The sequence below is a fragment of the Polypterus senegalus genome, chromosome 6 (assembly GCF_016835505.1).
Source record: "Polypterus senegalus isolate Bchr_013 chromosome 6, ASM1683550v1, whole genome shotgun sequence".
In the NCBI taxonomy this organism is placed as follows: domain Eukaryota; kingdom Metazoa; phylum Chordata; class Cladistia; order Polypteriformes; family Polypteridae; genus Polypterus; species Polypterus senegalus.
The window spans coordinates 26,891,573-26,911,650 of record NC_053159.1 but is presented as its reverse complement, the minus strand read 5'-3'; the positions used below and the strand labels follow the sequence as shown (position 1 = coordinate 26,911,650).

Below are 20,078 nucleotides of genomic sequence, written 5' to 3'. Positions count from 1 at the left end.
TTCTATAAAGGTTAGTCCAGTCCACATCTCTGGTTCTATCACAGCTGCAACCTGCAGTTGAGAAGCCATGGATTATTAAGTGACTTCACTCGTGTGTCCTCCTTAGTTTACCCATTGCAAGCATCAAAATAAACAGTAATATGCCCACTGCCACATAGCTCACCTTCTTCAGAATTAGAAATGTCAAAACCAGCCTTCTCAATGCTCTTCACCACTTCCTGCTGCCATGACATCTCATCAGATAAGATGCCAGCAAAGGCCTTCTGAACCCAGACTAAGGACTTCTCAACACTCAGTTTTTCCACCTTTTCTATTTCTCTCCTCAGTGTTGATATGGAGCGTACACCTTTCAGCCGAACCTTAAACCAGAGATTTAAGAAACAATTTGAGAAAAAAAAAACAAAGCAGACAAGAGTATAACACACGACACTCGTGCTCATATTTAAACTGCTCTTTGCCATGAAAGTTGCAGTGGTAACAAGCAAAGCTGGTCACACCAAACTTCCTAAACTCTCACAACAGTCTCCAGCTCCAGCTCTTAGTGGGAAGTTCCCAGGCACTCCCAGAGTCAGGGCCGCAAAACATTGCACTGGGGCCCCTACCTACACAACCACTCACAGGAATAAAAATGTAAGTGGTCGATAAAATTAAACATATATTTATTGTATTGGTAGTTCCAACAAAATCAGTGTTTAAACATTAAAAAACATGCTGTACAGCAACGATACGTCAACGCAAATATTTGAACAACATAACATGAGCCTTGAAAAACACAAACATTTCAACATATGATACTCAATTGGTAAACCATACAGATGGAGACGGCGCAATATGAAATTACTATGCATTATTTATTATTCATTTATTGTTCAGCACAAACATTTATGAAATTTCTTTGTAGAGAATTGTGTTGAAGTGATGTTAACATATACGCTTTTACGTGATGCAGTGCGTGAGATCCATACACATACATGCACGTGAGGTTGCAGAGGTGACCGTGATACTAAATCAGAGGCGAATGCCAATGTCCACTTGTAACACAATAACAAATATTTATAGTTTAGTACAGTAATAGTATTTATTTATTGACAGCAAGTAACAACATACATAGATTAGCAACTGCCCAGCGTGCCCATGCGTTAAGATGGCCCTACCCAGAGTGTCTTCCTTTAGGTCTCTTTCAAGCTGACCTGGCCTGACTTGTCTTCATCAGAAGGAATCCATGGGGTATCTTCATTAATGGCTAAGTCCACCACTGTAACTATCCACTGACCAATCTTACAATCACCCACAGTCACAAACAATAACCTTAAGTACTTGAACTGATCCATTTGGAGCTGTGGCTACAAGTGATTCTCTTCTGAGAAGATAGTAATCTCTAGAGAACAAGTCACTGTCTACTGAGATGATCATAACTTCTGTGCAACAAGTCAGCCTTTTCTGACAGAATTTAAATCTCATTCCATCAAGTCACTATCAGCTGTAAAACGATCCAGTGTGAACACCCGAGGTCCAGTAAGGGGCCATTACAAATAGCAAAGCTGTAACTGTTGGACTCCCAAACATGACACTGCCTGAGTCTTGGCTCTTCCTGACTATGCAAATCAAAAATAGGAAAGGAGACAAGATGATGATTTTAGGAATCCAATGCCAACTTTACAGCTAGATATCACACCAAATATGCAAACGTAGACACTTGGTGAAATGTACCAGTAGCTACACAAAACCCCTCCTGGCACACAATATATACGGTCATGTCTCGTCCAAGTCTGCAATTAATATTTAGATAGCATTGGCAAACTCCCAAGGCAAATAAATCCAGAAGAGTATGTGTAATTTTAAGTTTATGACTGCTATTTGTTATCATAGAGTTAAAAAAATACCTTATTTTCCCTCATTTTATTCTTTAATCAAAAATCAAAATCTGAAAATTCCTTTCATTTTTGTTTTTTTGTTTTTGCTTCTGAAATGAAATTTCAAATACCAAAAAGTACACGGACCTACATGCCATTTAGATTTTTTTTCATAAATACTACAATGGAGTTATTTTTTTAATCATTCATATAGCATTGATTACCCTTGGTCATTCTTTATTCATTGTTTTGTACAATTCAAATTTCTACCATGGTAATCTACCATGGTAAGTGTAAGCACAATAATCCAATTATAACTGAACACCTGAATTCATATCAGACGGGGCATTTATTTCAATTGCATTGTTCTAAGTATTCCATATATGAGCATTCAATTCTTCAAGTAGGTCAGGCTACAGAGTCAGAATTTAAGTAGTATTTAAAAATGTTCTCTCTGAAACTTAAAGTAGAACTGAGTCTCCTCTCAAGTCCTCTCATACAAAACTGTGCAGCACCAAGCCACAAGCCTGATGGTTCCTCCATAACTAAAGGAGTAACATGACACGCATTGCATGTTGATCACCACATGCAGGTAAGAAGTTCACTGTACTCTGAATATGTAACAAAAATGACTCTTTGAAATGAGAGAACAGCTTTCCATGCTGTGCTGCACACAGAAATGGGTTCAACTATTTCTAGCCAATGCTCTTCAACACCCACACAAGTTCTGCCTCCTTCTTCACCTATAAGGATATACTCTACATCACTTCCATAATTTATAACATGCTTATCAGTAACCAGAAAGCAATGAGTCTTACACAAAGCCATGTATGTTATACACATATTGGAGATTGTGGCGATACGTGCAGCATTTGCAGCACAGACAGATCTGGATGTCATTGACTCATCTCACCTGGCATTCGTCCAAAGCCTTCTTGAGCTCTTCAGAGATGGCTGTTAACTTCATGTAGTCTTCTTTGCTTGACTTCATTGACTGCTGCAACTCTTCCACTTGCTTCTGGAGATGCTCTCTGTCGTCAATGATGTGCTTCATCTGGTCAATCACCTAAAAGTCAAAATCACATACAGCAAAGACAAATTAGAAGCTCACTGACAATAAAGCCTGGTAACAAATTGAACAGAATGATTCAAAAGGTTCAGGAGGCAAATCCCACAAAAGCATTTTTAACATGTCGCTGATCTCAGCTCTGGGTAGGCCTAAAAATGTGGCGAATCTCAAAAAATGAATATTTTTTTTTTTTTAATTTCAATGAATATGCCAAAGATTTTGTAAATTCACCTTTCAAGTATTTCTTCATTTTGGAAGGAAAGAAAACTTTTTATTAATTGTGTCACTTTTTTCTTTGCTCTATACAGCAGGTAATGTCACTTGCAGAAATTCTCAGAGGATTCTGCACTTAAGGGGTGTATTGATAAAGGGGATGAAGCAGAAGACAGGAGTCAGTTGGAGAACATTGAATTGTCTGCATCTTAACATCAGCAAAACCAAGGAACTGCATATTGACTTTCACCATACCAAAGAGTCTCTATGTCCGGTTTCTATTCAGGCAGTGGATGTAGCGGTACTTGGAGGTCCACATCAATGACAGGTTGGACTGGTCTCAGAACATAGAGGAACTGTGTAAGAATGGGCAGAGCAGACTACTTTTTCTTAAGTGACTTTGTTCCTTTAATTTGGGAAGTGACATCCTTTACATCTTCAATAACTCGGTGATGGCTGGTGTGATTTTCTACACTGTTGTGTGTTGGGCTGGTAACATCATTTCAAGTGAGGCCCACCAAATCAACAAGCTTATTAAAAGAGCAGGCACAGTTATATGGTGCACTCTGGACCTCCTGGGTGTCATAAAGGAGGAGAAAATGAAAACAAAACTGCATGCCATTATGAACAACGCTGCACATCCCCTCTCTGACACACCAACACTGAGGACTTTCAGTCAACGAATAGCAAAGGTGTGTCAAGAAACACTATGGGAGGTCCTTTATATCAACTGCAATACGCCTGACTAATGCCTCACGGGACTGGGATAGCCAAGTCAGAAGTTTCTTTTCTTTCTTTTTAAATTTTCTTCTAACACAGTCTTGGTAAATATCTGGCAGGAGGAATCCTTATGTTTGTAAAATGACTGTCAATCATTAACAAATGTTATAAAGCTGCATACTTAAAATATGTTTGAATATATATATATATATAATATATAAACACACATTTAACATTCTGGGTGCTACAAGTAGTTGTGTGTATATTAAAAAGCTGTTCTAGTAAATTATGTATACAGTTTTCATACATGAATAGAATGTTCTGAATGCTAAGTGCTGAAATACTGAAAAAAGTTCCATGGCAATTCTAACTTTTTTGTTTTTTTAAGGACTTTGGCATTTTTTCTTCCAAACACGGAAGTTTTATTGAAGCTAAGAGGAGAATTTCTATGCATGGTGAAGAGACCAGAGTAGGCCTTTCAGGACACAAGAGGCGTGTGAACATTGTCATTGAAAGAGACAAAGGATTTCATCTGGAGATTCCAGTACACAAAATGTTTATTGATCTTGGTGTGCAACAGGAAGAAAAAATGTAAATTATGGAATTCCAGCCTTTCAGTAGCATGGTAGACACATGCTGAATTCACCTTTTTTAGAACATTAGAACTATCTAGACAGGAACAGGCCATTCAGCCCAACAAAGCTTGCCAGTCCTATCCACTTAATTCTTCTAAAAAAACATCAAGCCGAGTTCTGAAGGTCCCTAAAGTCCTACTGTCTACCAAACTACAGTACTGTGTTTCTCTGTGTGAAGAAACATTTCCTAATATTTGTGTGAAATTTACCCTTAACAAATTTCCAACTTTCTTGAGGAACTCATTTTAAAATAACAGTCTTGATCCACTGAACCAAATCCTTTCATAATTTCAATCTCTTAAACTGAAAAGGCTCAGCTCTTTTAATTTTTCCTCATAACTCATCCCCTGTAGCCCTGGGCTCAGCCTAGTCGGTCCTCTACAGACCTTTTCTTGTGCTGCTGTGTCCATTTTGTAGCCTGAAGACCAAAACTGCACCCAGTACTCCAGATGAGGCCTCCCCAGTGCATTATAAAGGTTGAGCAGAACCTCCTTGGACTTGTACTCCACATATGATGGTGCTATATAACCTCACATTCTGTTAGCCTTCTTAACTGCTTCTGAACATTAATCCATTACCCTGCTATGAGAATGTTTAGAGTTGCCATTTGTGACATTTCACCTTCACAATTCATTTTGGTCCACTTGGTTGGTATTGATTTGCTACTTGATTCACACAGAAAGGAATTAAAGATTTGCTGTCATTTCTTTGTGAAAATACAAATGAATTGAATTCCTTCAAACAAGAACTACAAGACTCAAAACTATGAGGATGATCTGGTTATTATGCTTAATTTCATATGATGAGATGAGGTGCAAGGTAAGAAGTTAGTGTAATATTGCAACTTGGTGAATGTGGGTTAACAAAACTATACCTGAACTATCTATCTAGCATAAGACCATTAAAAATTTAAAAAATGAGGATCCCATTCAGTCCTTCAAGCTCATTTATTCAGCTAATAGCTAGCTGGCACAAAATCTCCTCCAGATTCTTCTTAAAGGTTGTCAAGGTTTCTGCTCCACCTATACTCATGCCACGTTATTTCAAATTCCCACAACTCTTTGAGTAAAGAAATGCTTCCTAGATTCAGTCCTAAATGCTCTTCCCCTTACTACCCACTGATGTCCCTGAGTACATCATTCACCCTTAAGCTCAAAGCTCTACCACTTGGAAGGTTGTTCAGGTGTCATTTCCCCAGCAGAATCGCTAGCTAACTCGTGGTATGTTGAATATTCAATTTTCAATTGTCAATACTTAAAAAAATCATGACTTTGATATCAATCATTTTATTCCCCATTACACTTTGAGAAAAAAAATGAACCCAAATGAATGACTAAAATGTGGACAGAGAACTTTGTGTCAGTGGCACTGCAGCAGTGTTAACACTATTAGATTCTTATCTATGAGAATGCAAAAGGAATGAATTTTTTATGCGAGTTTCGAATAAAATTAATAGCTTTACATTGTCATTGATCACACACACACACAAAAATCCCTGTACTTTTATCCCGAACGTATTGATGATAAATTGGAATGCTGAATACTGCTGTACAGTCCTGCTTTGATTTCCCCTCACCGCTAATCACCACCAGTATGAGGTGTACATTTCTTTATACTCAGAACGTTACTCTTTTTTGCGGTAAGATATTAAAATTAAGCATTGCTGATTATCTTGTTTACTAGTGTAAAACCTTTGCTAGTACAGATCTGTCCTGCAAAACCTTAAAGTTGGGATAGGTGCAAATAAAGCCAAGAATATAAGATCTGGGCCCACAAAAATGTTGCGTACTCCCGTCTCCACGCTCCAATCATGATGTATAAAACCTAAACTTGGCGTAAAGCCACACACATTTTCACGTTAGCTCAAACCCTGGCGTACGCATGTTCTCCGCTAGGCTTTACAAACTGGTGGAACCCAGCATCAAAGCAGTGCTCCTGTGAGTTTTCCCTTTCTTTTTCAGATCCACATACCAGTGTTATAAATACACTGAAATTAACCGCATATTGTTTATTAGTTTAAGGCATCTCATTGTAATTAACCTGTAACAATATAATGGTCCATGGAATGGCCAAACTATTCCAAATACCATAGCTGCTTTAGCGTTGTCACTCTCACTTCTCCTTCTTCTTTCAGCTCCTCCCGTTAGGGGTTGCCACAGCGGATCATCTTTTTCCATATTACTCTCACTGCACCACTTGGAGTATTTATATCACTGTATCTGAGTGGGAAATCATAGCTCTACAACAGCTGATCGGAAAGTGAATTATCGGTATACAGCATCAAACACATGCTGCCTCAGCCATGCTGTCTATTTGAACTGCTCGCATACGGCAAATGCTTCAGAGCCTTTCCTGTACAGACCTCAAAGTTCAGAAACAGTTTCATCCCAAGAACTCTAAACGCACTCAATCAGTCCATCAAGTGCTCCTTGTAGAGCTGTTTGTACTTATTAGTGCAATCACTTCACTGTACAGTTATAGTATTGCACAACCTGAGCCACTTTATAAAGTGTGTACTGTATTTACATATGATGACAATATCATTTTTAAGATGAAATGCAGCAAAATGTTTATTACATTATACAGATAAAATGTTAAGATCATTTAAATAATCTATATTGTTAATAATTAAACATGTGAGGACATGGTGTCTCATCGCTAGCTAGTTCAGGGATTGTTCCTGCCTCGCGCTGTATTCTTGCTGGGGCTGGCGCGACACTGGAAGGATAGATGGATAAAATAATTAAACATGTACTACGAAGATATTTCAATGTTCCTTAAAAGTTTTGAAGAATCTGCGTTCCAAGCTTACAGATGACTTAACGTCTATTACAGAGCTGATTGTGTGGCGATTGGTTACTTGGATAAAGAAAAGGAAGGGCAGGAATTGGGGTTAGTACATTTGAAAGAGACAGTGCTGCTACAATAAAGTATTTCACTGAAGGTCACGCATGGTGCAGCAAGCATCTTGTGTGAGGCAGGAACAATCTCTGGACAGGACACCAGCTTGTCACTATCACTGCGTGTGATCCCATGTTTAATAACATGCTTTAACTCCTATCATCATGAAAGTGATATCAAGTATACATCTCGGAATTTAAATTATTCACAGCGCTGGAATATCACAAATGTAATGGATTCTGTGTCCTGTCGGAGGAAGAGAAAGCCCATTTAAGAAGCATGTAGTGATTCACACACATAGAGCACATCGAACAACACATGCAAAACAAAGCATTTAACGTGCTAATTTAGTTACAATGGTATTTGAGAGACTAGTAAATTAAATTATTTAAAGATGAAGTTTATGATGTTCTACTTTAATGACAAAATAAACTACATGATTAAAGTGGAAATTTCGAGATTAAAGTTGACATTTCAAGCTTTTTTCCCACGGTGTCCCTATTTTTTTTCTTTCTCTGTACCCCAATAAGCTTTAATATGACACTCAGATGGTGGGGTACAACTCGCCTTTTCATGGCGACTTTGATATCTGACAACGTCTTTTTTATTTCAGGCACTGTGTGACTTTGTGAACTTAAGCTTTCGAGTTTCTCTGACACTCTATGTCACTCAATCAACTTCCTTTTGTTGATTTATACGACTGTTTAAACCAACAAATAGTACGTTTTTCCTTGCTTCCTTTTGGTATTCGCTGAAATTTTTCTATTTTCCCCCACGCTTTTGCCATTGTCTTTTCACAGAAAGCTGAACTTAACGGCTATTTATATTGATTTAAGTATTCAAAAAGGCATAATTCTGGGTAGAGTTGGGGTGGGGCAGCAGGCGCGTGCACGTGCGTTACTTTTCATGCTGACTGGGATTTATGGAGCAGAAGAACGTGGAAGTTGGCAATCGCACAGATTTCTGCATCTGGATTTTTTTGTGCGTACGCACATTTCCACTTTTATCCTTACACCATGTTTTAGTGTGAATTCTATGCATGCGCTATGCTTGAGGCCCCGGTGTTGTGACTTTCATTTATGTAAATTTATGTCAATGTTACAAAAAAGCATGTTGCGAAAAATGTGAAATAATTATAGTTCTAGCAATAATTTTATCTGAGATGTTATAGCATTCATGGAGGGCAGATATAATACTCAGTTCCAAGATGGTAAGTTAAACAAATTGAGAGCAAGTACGATGTCTGTGGTTTGTGTATTTGTCCATAACAGAGGAACAAAGGACAATCTGCAGCCGAGTCATCCGCTATCACGGTTTCATCGAGCAACTGATTTAAGTCACATTCAACTTCAACAAGTGAGATGTTGGGGCTCAGAAAGATTCCATGAAGAAAAGCAAGTTAAAGCAGTCTAAGTATGAGATATAACTTTGTTAACACTCAAGTCGCTAGTCTTTTTTGCAGTAAAATTTTGTTTTAATTAATTACTGGAAAGAGAAATGTTCCAACCAACATGTTAGTCATGCATGTTTATATCTCTTGATCTGTTGGTAATTTTAGATACCAACAACAGGGAGCCAGGACAGTAGACCCTCCTTAGAGGAGTTTATTGAGTGTCATACCTGCTGATCTTCAATAGCATTTTCAGAGGCTGGCATTACTTTGGATGTGTACATCGTCTGGATGATCCGACTCCTGAAACGTTCCAGCTGAAATGTTGTAAGAAAATATGCAGAGTTCCAGTAAGAGGCAGCACCATAGAAATAAATTAGCATCCTGATATAAGCAAACACCTTCAGAGTTATTATGATTGAAAAGTGCAGCTATGTATTCTTGTTGTATTCTAGCTCTCAGTTCTCATATTAGCATGTCAAGAACGCCCAACAACAGCAATGAATACTGAGTAGGCATCTGCAAAGATGTGAAAAATTTGTCACACCGTCTTATTTTCTGTATCCTAACAGATGCTGTACTGAGCAGGATTGTGAATGGAGAACTCTGGCACATGTACAGTACACATATATATACACAATACATATATGCTAGTGTCAATCCCAGAACTCATTCATTGGACAAAACTAAACTGCAAAACAATGATTATCCTTTTATATTATGTACATTAAACAACCATCAACAACAAATCAAATCAAATTAATAATATATTGAACAATTATTATAAAATTAAAGTTGAATAAATTGGGCTCTACAGCTGCATGAATAAAAAGTAAAGAACCACTTGCAGTTAAAGAAAATATCCCAAACATTGATAGAAATCTATGTTTTGTTCCTAATACTGTACTTGTATGAAAAATGTTCAAGTTATCGTGTTTACATACATACACACACACACACACACACACAGAGAGACAGATACAAAGACATAATTCCAAAAATGTTAGTTTCAGAATCAGGGAGGTCTAAAACATCGAGATTCATCAAAATCTCAAAATGGAATTTTTGGAGGATTCCAATACTTTCCCTATACTTTGTATGCGAGAAATTCAGGGAGGTCTAAAATGTCAAGATTCACCAAATTTTCAACATCAAATCTTGGACGATTACAATACTTTCCCTACACTTCATTTACGAGAAAGTAAAAACACCATGTTGTTGGCGTTGCAATATTTCCAAAAGCCAAAATATCAGACGTTGAATTTTCACAAACAGCCAAAACACTTTTTAGGAACCTCATAAATATAAAAACACCAAAAAGATGCAATCATTTTGGTAATTATTTTAGAAAGTCCAGAACATATTGTGTTATTTACTAGAAAATGGAACAGATGTGAAATATTTTTAACAAATATTTGAAAAGAAAAGTGATAAAATAAAACATATGCTTCATTAAAACACATGATGAAAAATGAATCAGGAGAGGAAGTTGATCAAATTGTGATCTAGAAGTGCGGGACTTTAAATCACAAAGGTTGCCAGACCTAAGTATTACTCACAAATGGGTTTCAAAATCTGACATGGTACAGTAAAAAAAATCTGATCTCATTTCATCCCAATTTAATTCCATTCACACCACAAGGGACTCAGGCTTATCCTTGCAGACAGTACCGAGTACAAGGCAAGAAACTGCATCAGAACCATCACAAGGCCCACTTTGTCATGATTTGGGGTCTTCAAACCCCACAAGTGTTTGTTTCCGTCGTCTGGTCTCCTTCTTCATGTTTTGCTAAATGTGTGGCCTCTGAGATCGGGACCCATTCATAATCGACGCAACAGGATAAAAGGACGGCTATGAGTACAAATCCTTATCTGATCTGAGGATACCAAATCTCTGAAATATTCAAAATGTTTCTTTGTGTTCTTTCCTCGTGTGTACTGTACTTTCAGTTTTGACCCTCTTGTTCTCTTGACTACAATTATCGTGTCTCGTATTGGGCTTCAGCTTTGTTTCGCTTCACATTTTCTTGTTTTGTTTTTTATGTGAATTTCCTGTTTTTTGCACAAAAATGTATCAGCCAGTTCGTGGACAGAACACACATATGCACAAATCCACACTCACACTGGGCCAATTTACAGCCACCACTCAAAGTAACCTGTTTGTCATGTGGAATGTAGAGGAGAAAACAGGGAGACTGCACATGGACAACATCTAGGAGCTGCAGCTGGACCAGAAACACTATGACCAGTACATGAAATCACAGAATCACAACAGGTTTAATGTAGTATACCATAACAGCATTCTAAAGTGATCTGTGGCAGTTTCCACTACAAGTACAATATATAAAATTGAAATTGATTGTGTGATTCCCATTTATATTAACATATGTGTTTATCTATATGCTGCAATGCAGAGGACTGCTTTTTAAAATAAATGTGCTTTCCCAAAACTCCACATTAATAAAGTATATCAAATCAAACAAAAAAAAAATTAAAACACCTTCTGTATAATAAAAAAGACATTGACTTCATAATATGAATAAAGCCAAAAAAAAGTTGAGAGTTTTTTAAATAGTAAAAAGTCCAGTAAAAGATTCAGGACAGTGAGCAGAAAAACCTTAAAAGAACAACAGGTAGGGCTCAGTGACAACTCCTGAATTAGTAACTGTTTAGACATTCCAACAGAATAACATGCAGAAATTCTGCTGTCCTAAAAGAAACCCAGTGACATTGAAAGTGTGCTTTTCTCTTACCCGAGACTGGACTTCTTCGAATTCCACTTTAACATTCTGGTTTTGACGGCCCATCTCTAGCATCTGCTGCCTTCCATTTCCAATCTCGTCTAACAGCTGAAATTGTTTCTAAAGGTAAGAAGATTGGAGATGAAATTCTAAAGAAGAAAGATACGTTTCAAGGCGGAGGTCATGAAATCCAAAAAAATGTTCGACAAGTGCCTTTATAAAACACCACGTCTGCTCATATTACCCTAACCAGGTACAATGAACCAGTGACTAGCGGGCTAAGCTCCATATATTCAGGTCTTAGGGAATGTAACTTCAATTTACCTGCTTCTCCTTTTCCAAAGAAACTTTTAAGCTTTTTTCTTCTTTATGACTCTTTTCAACTTCTTCCTCAAGTTGCTTAATTTTTTGCTCCATCTCTTTGAAACCCTGAAAAACAGAAAAAGTAGAGTTTTTGATGGTCAGATTCTTCGTTAAGTGTATTCATATTTTTTTTTGTTAGAAGCCTTTCTACTGAGAAAGGAGGGATATGATGGAATGTCTACATCTTTACTAGAAAATCTCGATGAACACCACCTCAGGTCCCCAATAATCATCTTGAGGAAAAAGCTGTGAAGAAAGAAAGAAAGAAAGAAAGAAAGAAAGAAAGAAAGAAAGTGATTATGTTTAACAAAATAAAACCTTTAATTTAAAACTGGGACTTGTGTCTGTGTGGTTGTGTCTGGTGTTTGAGTTGCTGCAAAAAATATAAAATATAAATAAAAAATATAAATTATCTCTCTATTACAAATGAAAATCTTGAGAGGAGACGAGCCTATTGCCAAGAGATTTTTTCAAGTCCCACCCTCCTCTCCACCATTTACAGTTAATGGCCCACAGTTCTCTCACCTCTCATTTGTGTGAATGCTTTTTTGTCAGACACAGTTCCTGCGCTCTCATCACTAATAAATTTTAATGTTTTCCTCACTTTAAGTTCCCAATAAAAGAAGACTTATTATGTCCAAATCTAATTGAAGAATTTAATCCGGAAGGGTTACCAACAGAAGAAATGAGTACATGGGTAATCCTAGCATCAAGAAATGATGAAGTCAAACGCAAAAATTGCCGATCGGTTACACGGCAAATTGGTTAAATGCATATCAATAGACTGCTGAAAGAGTTGCTGGTGGTGGTACAGAAGATGAAAACATCTACTTACAATATCCTGTAGAATATCTACAACCGTTAACATTGTATGGTCTTCCATTGGCTGAATTACTGTTGAAAGAAGGATGTATCGTAATGTTATTGCATAATTTATTTTTGAGTGATGGGCTATGCAATAGGACAAGATTAGTTGTATTAAAAATTGGTCGAATAATTCTAACATGTAAAATTTTAACAGGCAACAAGAAAGGTAATGCAGTACATCTTCTGCAGATAACATTAGACACCAAAGGAGATCTTGATATGCCATTCGTATTAAAACGTTTTACAGTTTCCTGTTAGAATAGCTTTTGCTATGACAATTAACAAATCACAGGGACAAACACTTGAAAAAGTCGGTTTATTTATTAGAGAGAAAGAAATGATTTTCACTCACGGGCAGTTATACGTTGCGTTGTCACGATGTAAGTCCAAACACGAAATCAAAATTCAATGCAATATTAACAAAGAGTTAATTCCAAATATTGTTTCTACTGAAGTTTTACAGTAAAAGTGTAAGTTTAAAACGTATTTGCGTGTTAATTTCAAAGCCAAACAGAACGAAAACGTACAACTCAACGAATACCTCTAATGCAACATGAAACATAATTTTCTTTCAATTTATTATGTTTTACTATTTTTTTACTATGGTTAATTACTTGCTGTAATGTAAAATAGTTCTATTATGCATATGTAACAATTCCCATGAAAATAACAAACTGTTTAAATTGTACATCCGCTTCCCCATACGTGAGTGGTAGAGCCGCGAAGTGGCTACCGCGTAGCTATACAGTATATATACTGTATATAAATACAGTAAATATATATATACTAGGCTGACCCGCCTTTTAAGGCAACCGACTTTTAAGTTGACCACTTCTTAAGGCAGTTCAATATGAAGATCAATTTGATATTTTATACAAACTTATTCATTTGGTTATATTGCATTTGAGCGGTATTACTTTAATACTCGTAGTTTCTGTTATTTTTGTGATGAAATTTAAACTTTTTTTCTATATTGAGGTCGCCCTTTTGAACCCCCCTGATATTTACTACGCGGTGAGGCATTTGTACTCCATCAACATTAATTATTTCCAGAGACATAATTTTGTCTATTTTTCCAGCGCATCGCACACAAAAGCAAAGGAACGATGGGAGCACCAGAACTCTGCTCACATCATGTCGCTTCGTACCGCAAGCAGCAAGTAGTAAGTCTGTGATAAGCGGAATACCGCTACGCTTTCCACTCACGGGACGGAAGGACAATCCCGACCGCTTTTATATAGTAAGAAAGAAGAAGAAGATATCGCACAGTCTGGAGTAGAAAATCATCTTTTACCTGGAAAAATGAAACTACAAATCCCATCGTGCATTGCAAAATGAAAGGGGTGTGTGTGAAACTCCGCGCCTGCGTAGCACTCACGGGACGGAAGGACACCCAACCGCTTTTATATAGAAGGATATTCAGTATATATATAGGCACAATGACCGTGCAACAAAACAGAAATGCAAGGCAGATTTCATGGTAAACAAGGAAAGCATGTGGTGGTTTGAAGTCAAAACTAGAAAAAAAGATCACTAATAAAACATGAGACCTCAATTTTAGCATTAAGAACATCCAAAAGTTTAGATGCAAGAAAAGAAAAATACAAGTAAGATTAGGCAAAAATAAGTAACAAAGAAAAAAAATCCATACGATTTTATAAAACATAGATATATAATTAGTAGAAGAGTAGTGTCCTTATGTACAGTAATGTACTGTAAGTCTCTAAATATGTGTGTGGTGATAAGGTCAAATGGCTCAGGGAGCAGAAAAAAAAGTCCAGTTAAGCTGAATAAAAAAATAAAAATCTGCCGGAGTTCCAAGGCCAAAGGCAACTGAACAAACATGACAATAGGCTATGTGTCCACTCTCTTCCACAATCCGCATCAGCCAGCTTCTTCACTTCTGCTGTGGATATCAGTACAGACTAGCTATGGCATTTTTCACCTGATCGCTTCAAGATGTGACCAGACTTACAGGAAATTACAAAAATCTCATTATTCAAATATTGGGCCAAACACCTAACTATATGTTTCAAGCTACATCCACAACTATGAAGGTAAGATCTGGACGTATTAAAAATTTGCATCTACTATGAACTTACATGGGAGAAAAGCATTTATATTAGGCTTATTTAATAAAATAAAAAAAAACTGAATTTCAGTAATTAGTCATTACACTTTATTCAGGGATAGGTGAGTATGTATATAAGCTTAATACATAATAACATGAGTCTGCTGGGCATCTTACCTTGTAAAAAATTGAATGTCTCTGTCTGAGGCAGCAAAAGAGTGAACGGCAAACCTCTGCTTCATTTTAGGGGTCTCAGTTTGTTTCCTCAGTTGGAGGATCTCTTCTCTGAGAGACATGGTTTAGGTTGACAACTGTATAGACATGGTCCTCGAGGTTTTATCATCCTCCTCGCCCAGTGTGCCATCCTCCATCAGACACTTTCTCCTCTCCAAAATCCCCAGTCTTGAAAGGGGAATGGAGAAATTGTTGCACTCAAACAACGCAAGAACAGTTGCTGCCCTGTCTTGGACCCTGGCTCGCGAAAATCATCATTTTTTAAAATGGCAGCTACAAACTCAGATATGAGGAATAACCGTAAAGCTCCCCGCATAGTGATGATCAATTAAGATCAGGTTTCTGCACCGGGGGGAAATATATGAAAACTAAGTACCCTGTGTACTTACTGGAAGTTAGACATAAAGGTACACACCAATGTTCAGCTGTAGAGCTATCTGTAAATTGAAATTTAAAACTTCTTTTTCTTGGACATTCTCGCCAATAAACAAAAATCACAGCTGCAGTATGGACAACGGAAGTGACTGAGCTGGCTGAGATTTCATCGGAAGTATGTCAGTACTATCATGTGCATTAGAGCCTATTGTTGGAGAAGTGACCAAGAGGCCAGCTTACTCTCAATTAGACATTTACAGACCAATTGTTCTATGATGTGAAAAAGCAGAAGCTGACACATTTGCTAAATCTTGTTTCATTTCATCTGTGCTGTGCTTCATTCTTGAAGGAGGGTCCTGTCAGTCGGTGTCTTTCTTTCCATCCTAGTGAGTGTCCTTAGTGTCAGGGTATACTTGACACCTACACTTCCTCAAGTATCACTTAGTAAATGATGGTGAAGCTTATAAAAGTTTTCTGGAGTTCATATTTTGATTTTGGTATGTTAATGTTTTTTGCAGTAATGGTATTATTAAAATTCTTATTTTTTCTGAGTGTGTCCTATAATCTATGAGCTAATTTTAAATACATTTCCAATATTTATTTAACATTACCTTTTCTTGAACAATGTCATTTTCCCATGCCAGCAGCTCATTGTCCTGCTTCTTTGCATCCCTCATTTTTGAGAACTGTTTATCATAGAAGGCAAAGATAAATAAGGGCAAAAGCAACATTTCAAGAAATACAAGATAAGCTGATTAGGTGCAGTTCAAGCATAATTTGTGAACGAATAGTACATTTAGCAACTTTTTATACTAGGATGTCACTAAAAGGGACAGAAAGCTTTGATCAGACAGAGAGCTGGTCATTCAAACTGACATGTGAACCAACTATAATTTACAGTATTCCAGTTAAGCTACAAAAAAAATGCACTCTTGACTTTCAATTTACTTTTCTTAGTCTAAGCTCGGAAAATCTATAATCCTATTAAAGCTGCTGAGATAATCTCCGGATAAAATAAAACGCAATTACTCTTTATGTAGCGTGCTAGAAGGTTCCTACCTTTGTGGACATAGCTGACAGCTGACTGTCTCTCTCTCGTATCTCTTGTCGCAGTTTCTCCAGCTCCCCTGAAAGGCGTTGAACTTGTTGATCTCGTACAGAAATGTCCCGTTGTAAGCTGGTTACCAACCCTATTGAGAGCACGGGCAGAAAACAGCAAAGACATTGATGCGCTTTTCTAAAAGATTATATATATAGTACTCTCCATAATGTTCGAGACAAGGACACATTTTTCTCTAATTTTTCTCCCTGCTAACAATTCTAACTTGATTAAAGTGCACATTGCAGACTTTCATTTAAGAAGATCTGCATACCTTTCAGTCACATAACGCTTTTTTTTACGTGGCCCACCAATTACAGGGCACCATAATGTTTGGGACACAGGGATGGCAGGTCTATTAAAGCCGTCATATTTAGTACTTTGTCGCATATCCCTGGCATACAAGGACTATTTGAAGTGTGTGATTCAAAGACATCACCAGGAAAAAGGGACCTTTGTCACAAACATTATGGTGTGTCTCTTTAGAAGATGAGCTGGAAAAGTAATAAAATGCTTGTTTGCTTACATCTAACTGAAAGACTTCATACACCAATTAAAAACAATTATTACAATGAATTAAGCCATAATGAAAAAAATATGGGTGGCATGATGGTGGATTGATAGTGCTGCTGCCTCACAAGGAGGAGACTGGGGTTCACATCCCAGGTTCTCCCTGCAAGGTGCAACCATGAGGGTTTCCTGCAACAGTCCAGAGACTTGCAGGTTAGGTAAATGGGCCATAGTGTGTGTGTGTGTGTGTGGGTGAGTGTGCGTGAGTGAGTGTGTTCACCCTGTGATGGACTGATGCCCTGTCTAGGTGTTGTTCCTTGCCTTGCGCCCAATGACTGCTTGAATAGGCTCCCGTGACCCTGCCCCGGATAACTGGCCTAAGAAAATGTATGGATGACAAAAATATAAAACCGTGAGACTACCTACTTTCAAAGGTAGTCGAGGAATGTCTGTTTGTTATCCTACAATGAAGGAAGTCGTTGAATGGCTAGGGATTTGCAATTTAATGCTCACTGGTCTTGTCTTAATCTTTAAAATTAACTTGTTCATTCAAAGTGAAAGAATTGCTTAACATATAAGTTAAGAACTGTGCACTTTGGATAAAATCCTTAACTACTGTCACGTGTATGCACATAGGAGACCGTCTAAGGGTTCAGCTGGTGGTAATTCTCTAGCAATCCAGTGGGTGGCACTGTGTGATAACATTCACTCTTTTCCTCCCTCTGCAGACTGGAAGATTGACAGCTCACCTCCAATAACATTACTTATGGTGATCATCTACAGTTAGGTCCATGAATATTTGGACAGAGACAACTTTTTTCTAATTTTGGTTCTGTACATTACCACAATGAATTTTAAATGAAACAACTCAGATGCAGTTGAAGTGCAGACTTTCAGCATTAATTCAGTGGGTTGAACAAAACGACTGCATAAAAATGTGAGGCAACTTTTGAGTTTAATCATTTCATGAATGGTCTTAGCCAGCATATCTAGTGTCACCTGCTGACATGGTGTTCTCCCGCCGCAGTCTCTCCGTGTCACTCTTCAGACTAGTGATCTCCAGGTCTCTCTCGGTGAGGGAGTGTCTCATTACTTCACTGGAGCCTTTCTGGAGTTTAACCATCTAAATCAGAAACATCAGGAGTCATTTTAAGAGATGCATCTGCCCTTCTCAGCTGAGTACAACTGTGGATTTAAGAAAACTCACAACCGTCCAACTAATCTTATACCTGTTCTCTTAAGACCTGAATCTCTTCTTCTTTTGCCATGATATCCTTTTCAATCCCTTGAGGTTTTTTCACCATATTGTTGTCGGTGCCATTCTGAGACACCTGGTACTGCAGTGAGGTTACTTTATCCCGTAGACTGGCAATCACTACGTCCTTGTTCCTGGAATCTGCCTCAAACAGTAGCAAACGACTAACTTCATCCTCAAGCCGCAGAAGTCTCTGTTCCTGTAAAATATTTGAGGACATGCCTTAAAGTGTTAAGTACATTAAGACCATTTCTTTCTTGAGTTTATCATAAGTAAGGCTTTACATCACATATGAACATCACAAAAAAAAAATCCATGAAAGGAAATACACAATTCTTTATTACAGTACGTCTTGTTAGACCAGCAATGTGGCCTAATGGACAAAATGGATGGGAACAACAAGCTTACAGGCTGCAGAATAATAAACTCACACAGTTACTGGGTAAGAGGTGACAATTGGCATGTTAAATCAGAGAATATATTAAAAAAAACAATAAAACAAAGGGTGAAAAAGACTTAATTAACAACATGTCATGTCAGTGTCTAACACACTGGGTTGTGGGGGATGCTAGAGGCCTACCCCAGGTAGTACATGGCACAAGACAGGAGCAAATCCTGGACAATGGTGCCAGTCCATCGCAGGGCAAACAAATACACAAACACCAAACACACACTGGGGCCAATTTGGCGTCAACGCAATTAACAACATCAAGTACTTTTTTTAAAACTATCCCTGACAGAGTTTAGACATAAAAGCAGCTGTTTTAAGGGTGGGCACCACAGGTTCAGTAGCAGAGACCAGTACTCCCCTTCTGTTTCCCATACTGGTCGGTTGACTTTTCTTAAAGGCCATTTTAGTGCTCCCTGAAACTGCCCCTTGAGGCCATGGATTTGAACCAGAAGATGTGTGCTGCAAGAAAGGCAAATGCGATGAAGACGAGGACTGAGGACGTGCTGGTGGTTTGAAACCACTAAGCAATTATGCCCAATTTGTAAGAATGAAAGACTTAATAACACTGCAATGCACTCAGTTCATACACCTCTGTACTGTAGTTTTCAAGATCTCTATGATAGTAAATACCTTAGTTGTTCTAATAGATGAGATATTTTTTCCATTTCTACAATGGGAAAATATTCACTCAATTCCAACAAAAAGCTCTGTTGAAGAAGAACAGGCCCAAGGTCGAAACATCCTATGGATTTCTTTACATTCAACATTAGTAGTGTCACATAGCTGTGAAGATATTGTTTATACTCCATACATAGTAAAGAGAAAAATGAAATAATCCAAAAAACGTGCATACAATAACGAATACTTGTATTTAAATGGAGAAAAACTGACAAGACTGAGAGACATCGCAAAGCAACCCAAGAAAAAAAAATGTTCTGAAAAGTTCATCACCAGCTACATCCAGACACAAGGTACAAGTCAAGCTCTGTCAGCAATGGGGGCCTTTATATTTCATCCATTAAGTGAAACAGAAAGTCAGTCTTTATAAGGTAAAACACTGTAGGACATCAGCACATCAGGTCAGATGTAAATATTCTGAAAATTGTGATACTTGAGAGAATTTGTGAAATCTGTGACTGCAATTAGATAAGTGTGGACTTCACAATTTTAAATTACTTTCACACAGTAAATAGGAACAAGTATTCAAAGACCTTAGCCAAATCCCCAAACTTGTGACACATGTGGAGTTCAATTACTTAGCAGCTAACTGAGATTTCTAGTATCATTGTTAATTAAAGGTAACTTGTGCAGTTCTCCATTGTCACTTGTTC

General features: G+C 37.6%; 1 protein-coding gene across 2 annotated transcripts in view; it reads right to left on the bottom strand.

The window, feature by feature from the left end:
- The window catches only part of LOC120530892 (forkhead-associated domain-containing protein 1-like), a 106,226-nt gene that overhangs the window by 62,370 nt on the left and 23,778 nt on the right, over positions 1-20,078 (bottom strand). For both annotated transcript variants that reach the window (XM_039755658.1, XM_039755659.1), the window contains 9 exons: positions 18,271-18,495; positions 18,041-18,164; positions 16,492-16,622; positions 16,044-16,118; positions 11,847-11,951; positions 11,535-11,642; positions 9,012-9,098; positions 2,767-2,919; positions 164-359 (listed from right to left, as the gene is read on the bottom strand). In XM_039755658.1, the coding sequence (XP_039611592.1) occupies positions 164-359; positions 2,767-2,919; positions 9,012-9,098; positions 11,535-11,642; positions 11,847-11,951; positions 16,044-16,118; positions 16,492-16,622; positions 18,041-18,164; positions 18,271-18,495 (1,204 nt within the window). The remainder of the gene's footprint in view (positions 1-163; positions 360-2,766; positions 2,920-9,011; positions 9,099-11,534; positions 11,643-11,846; positions 11,952-16,043; positions 16,119-16,491; positions 16,623-18,040; positions 18,165-18,270; positions 18,496-20,078) is intronic.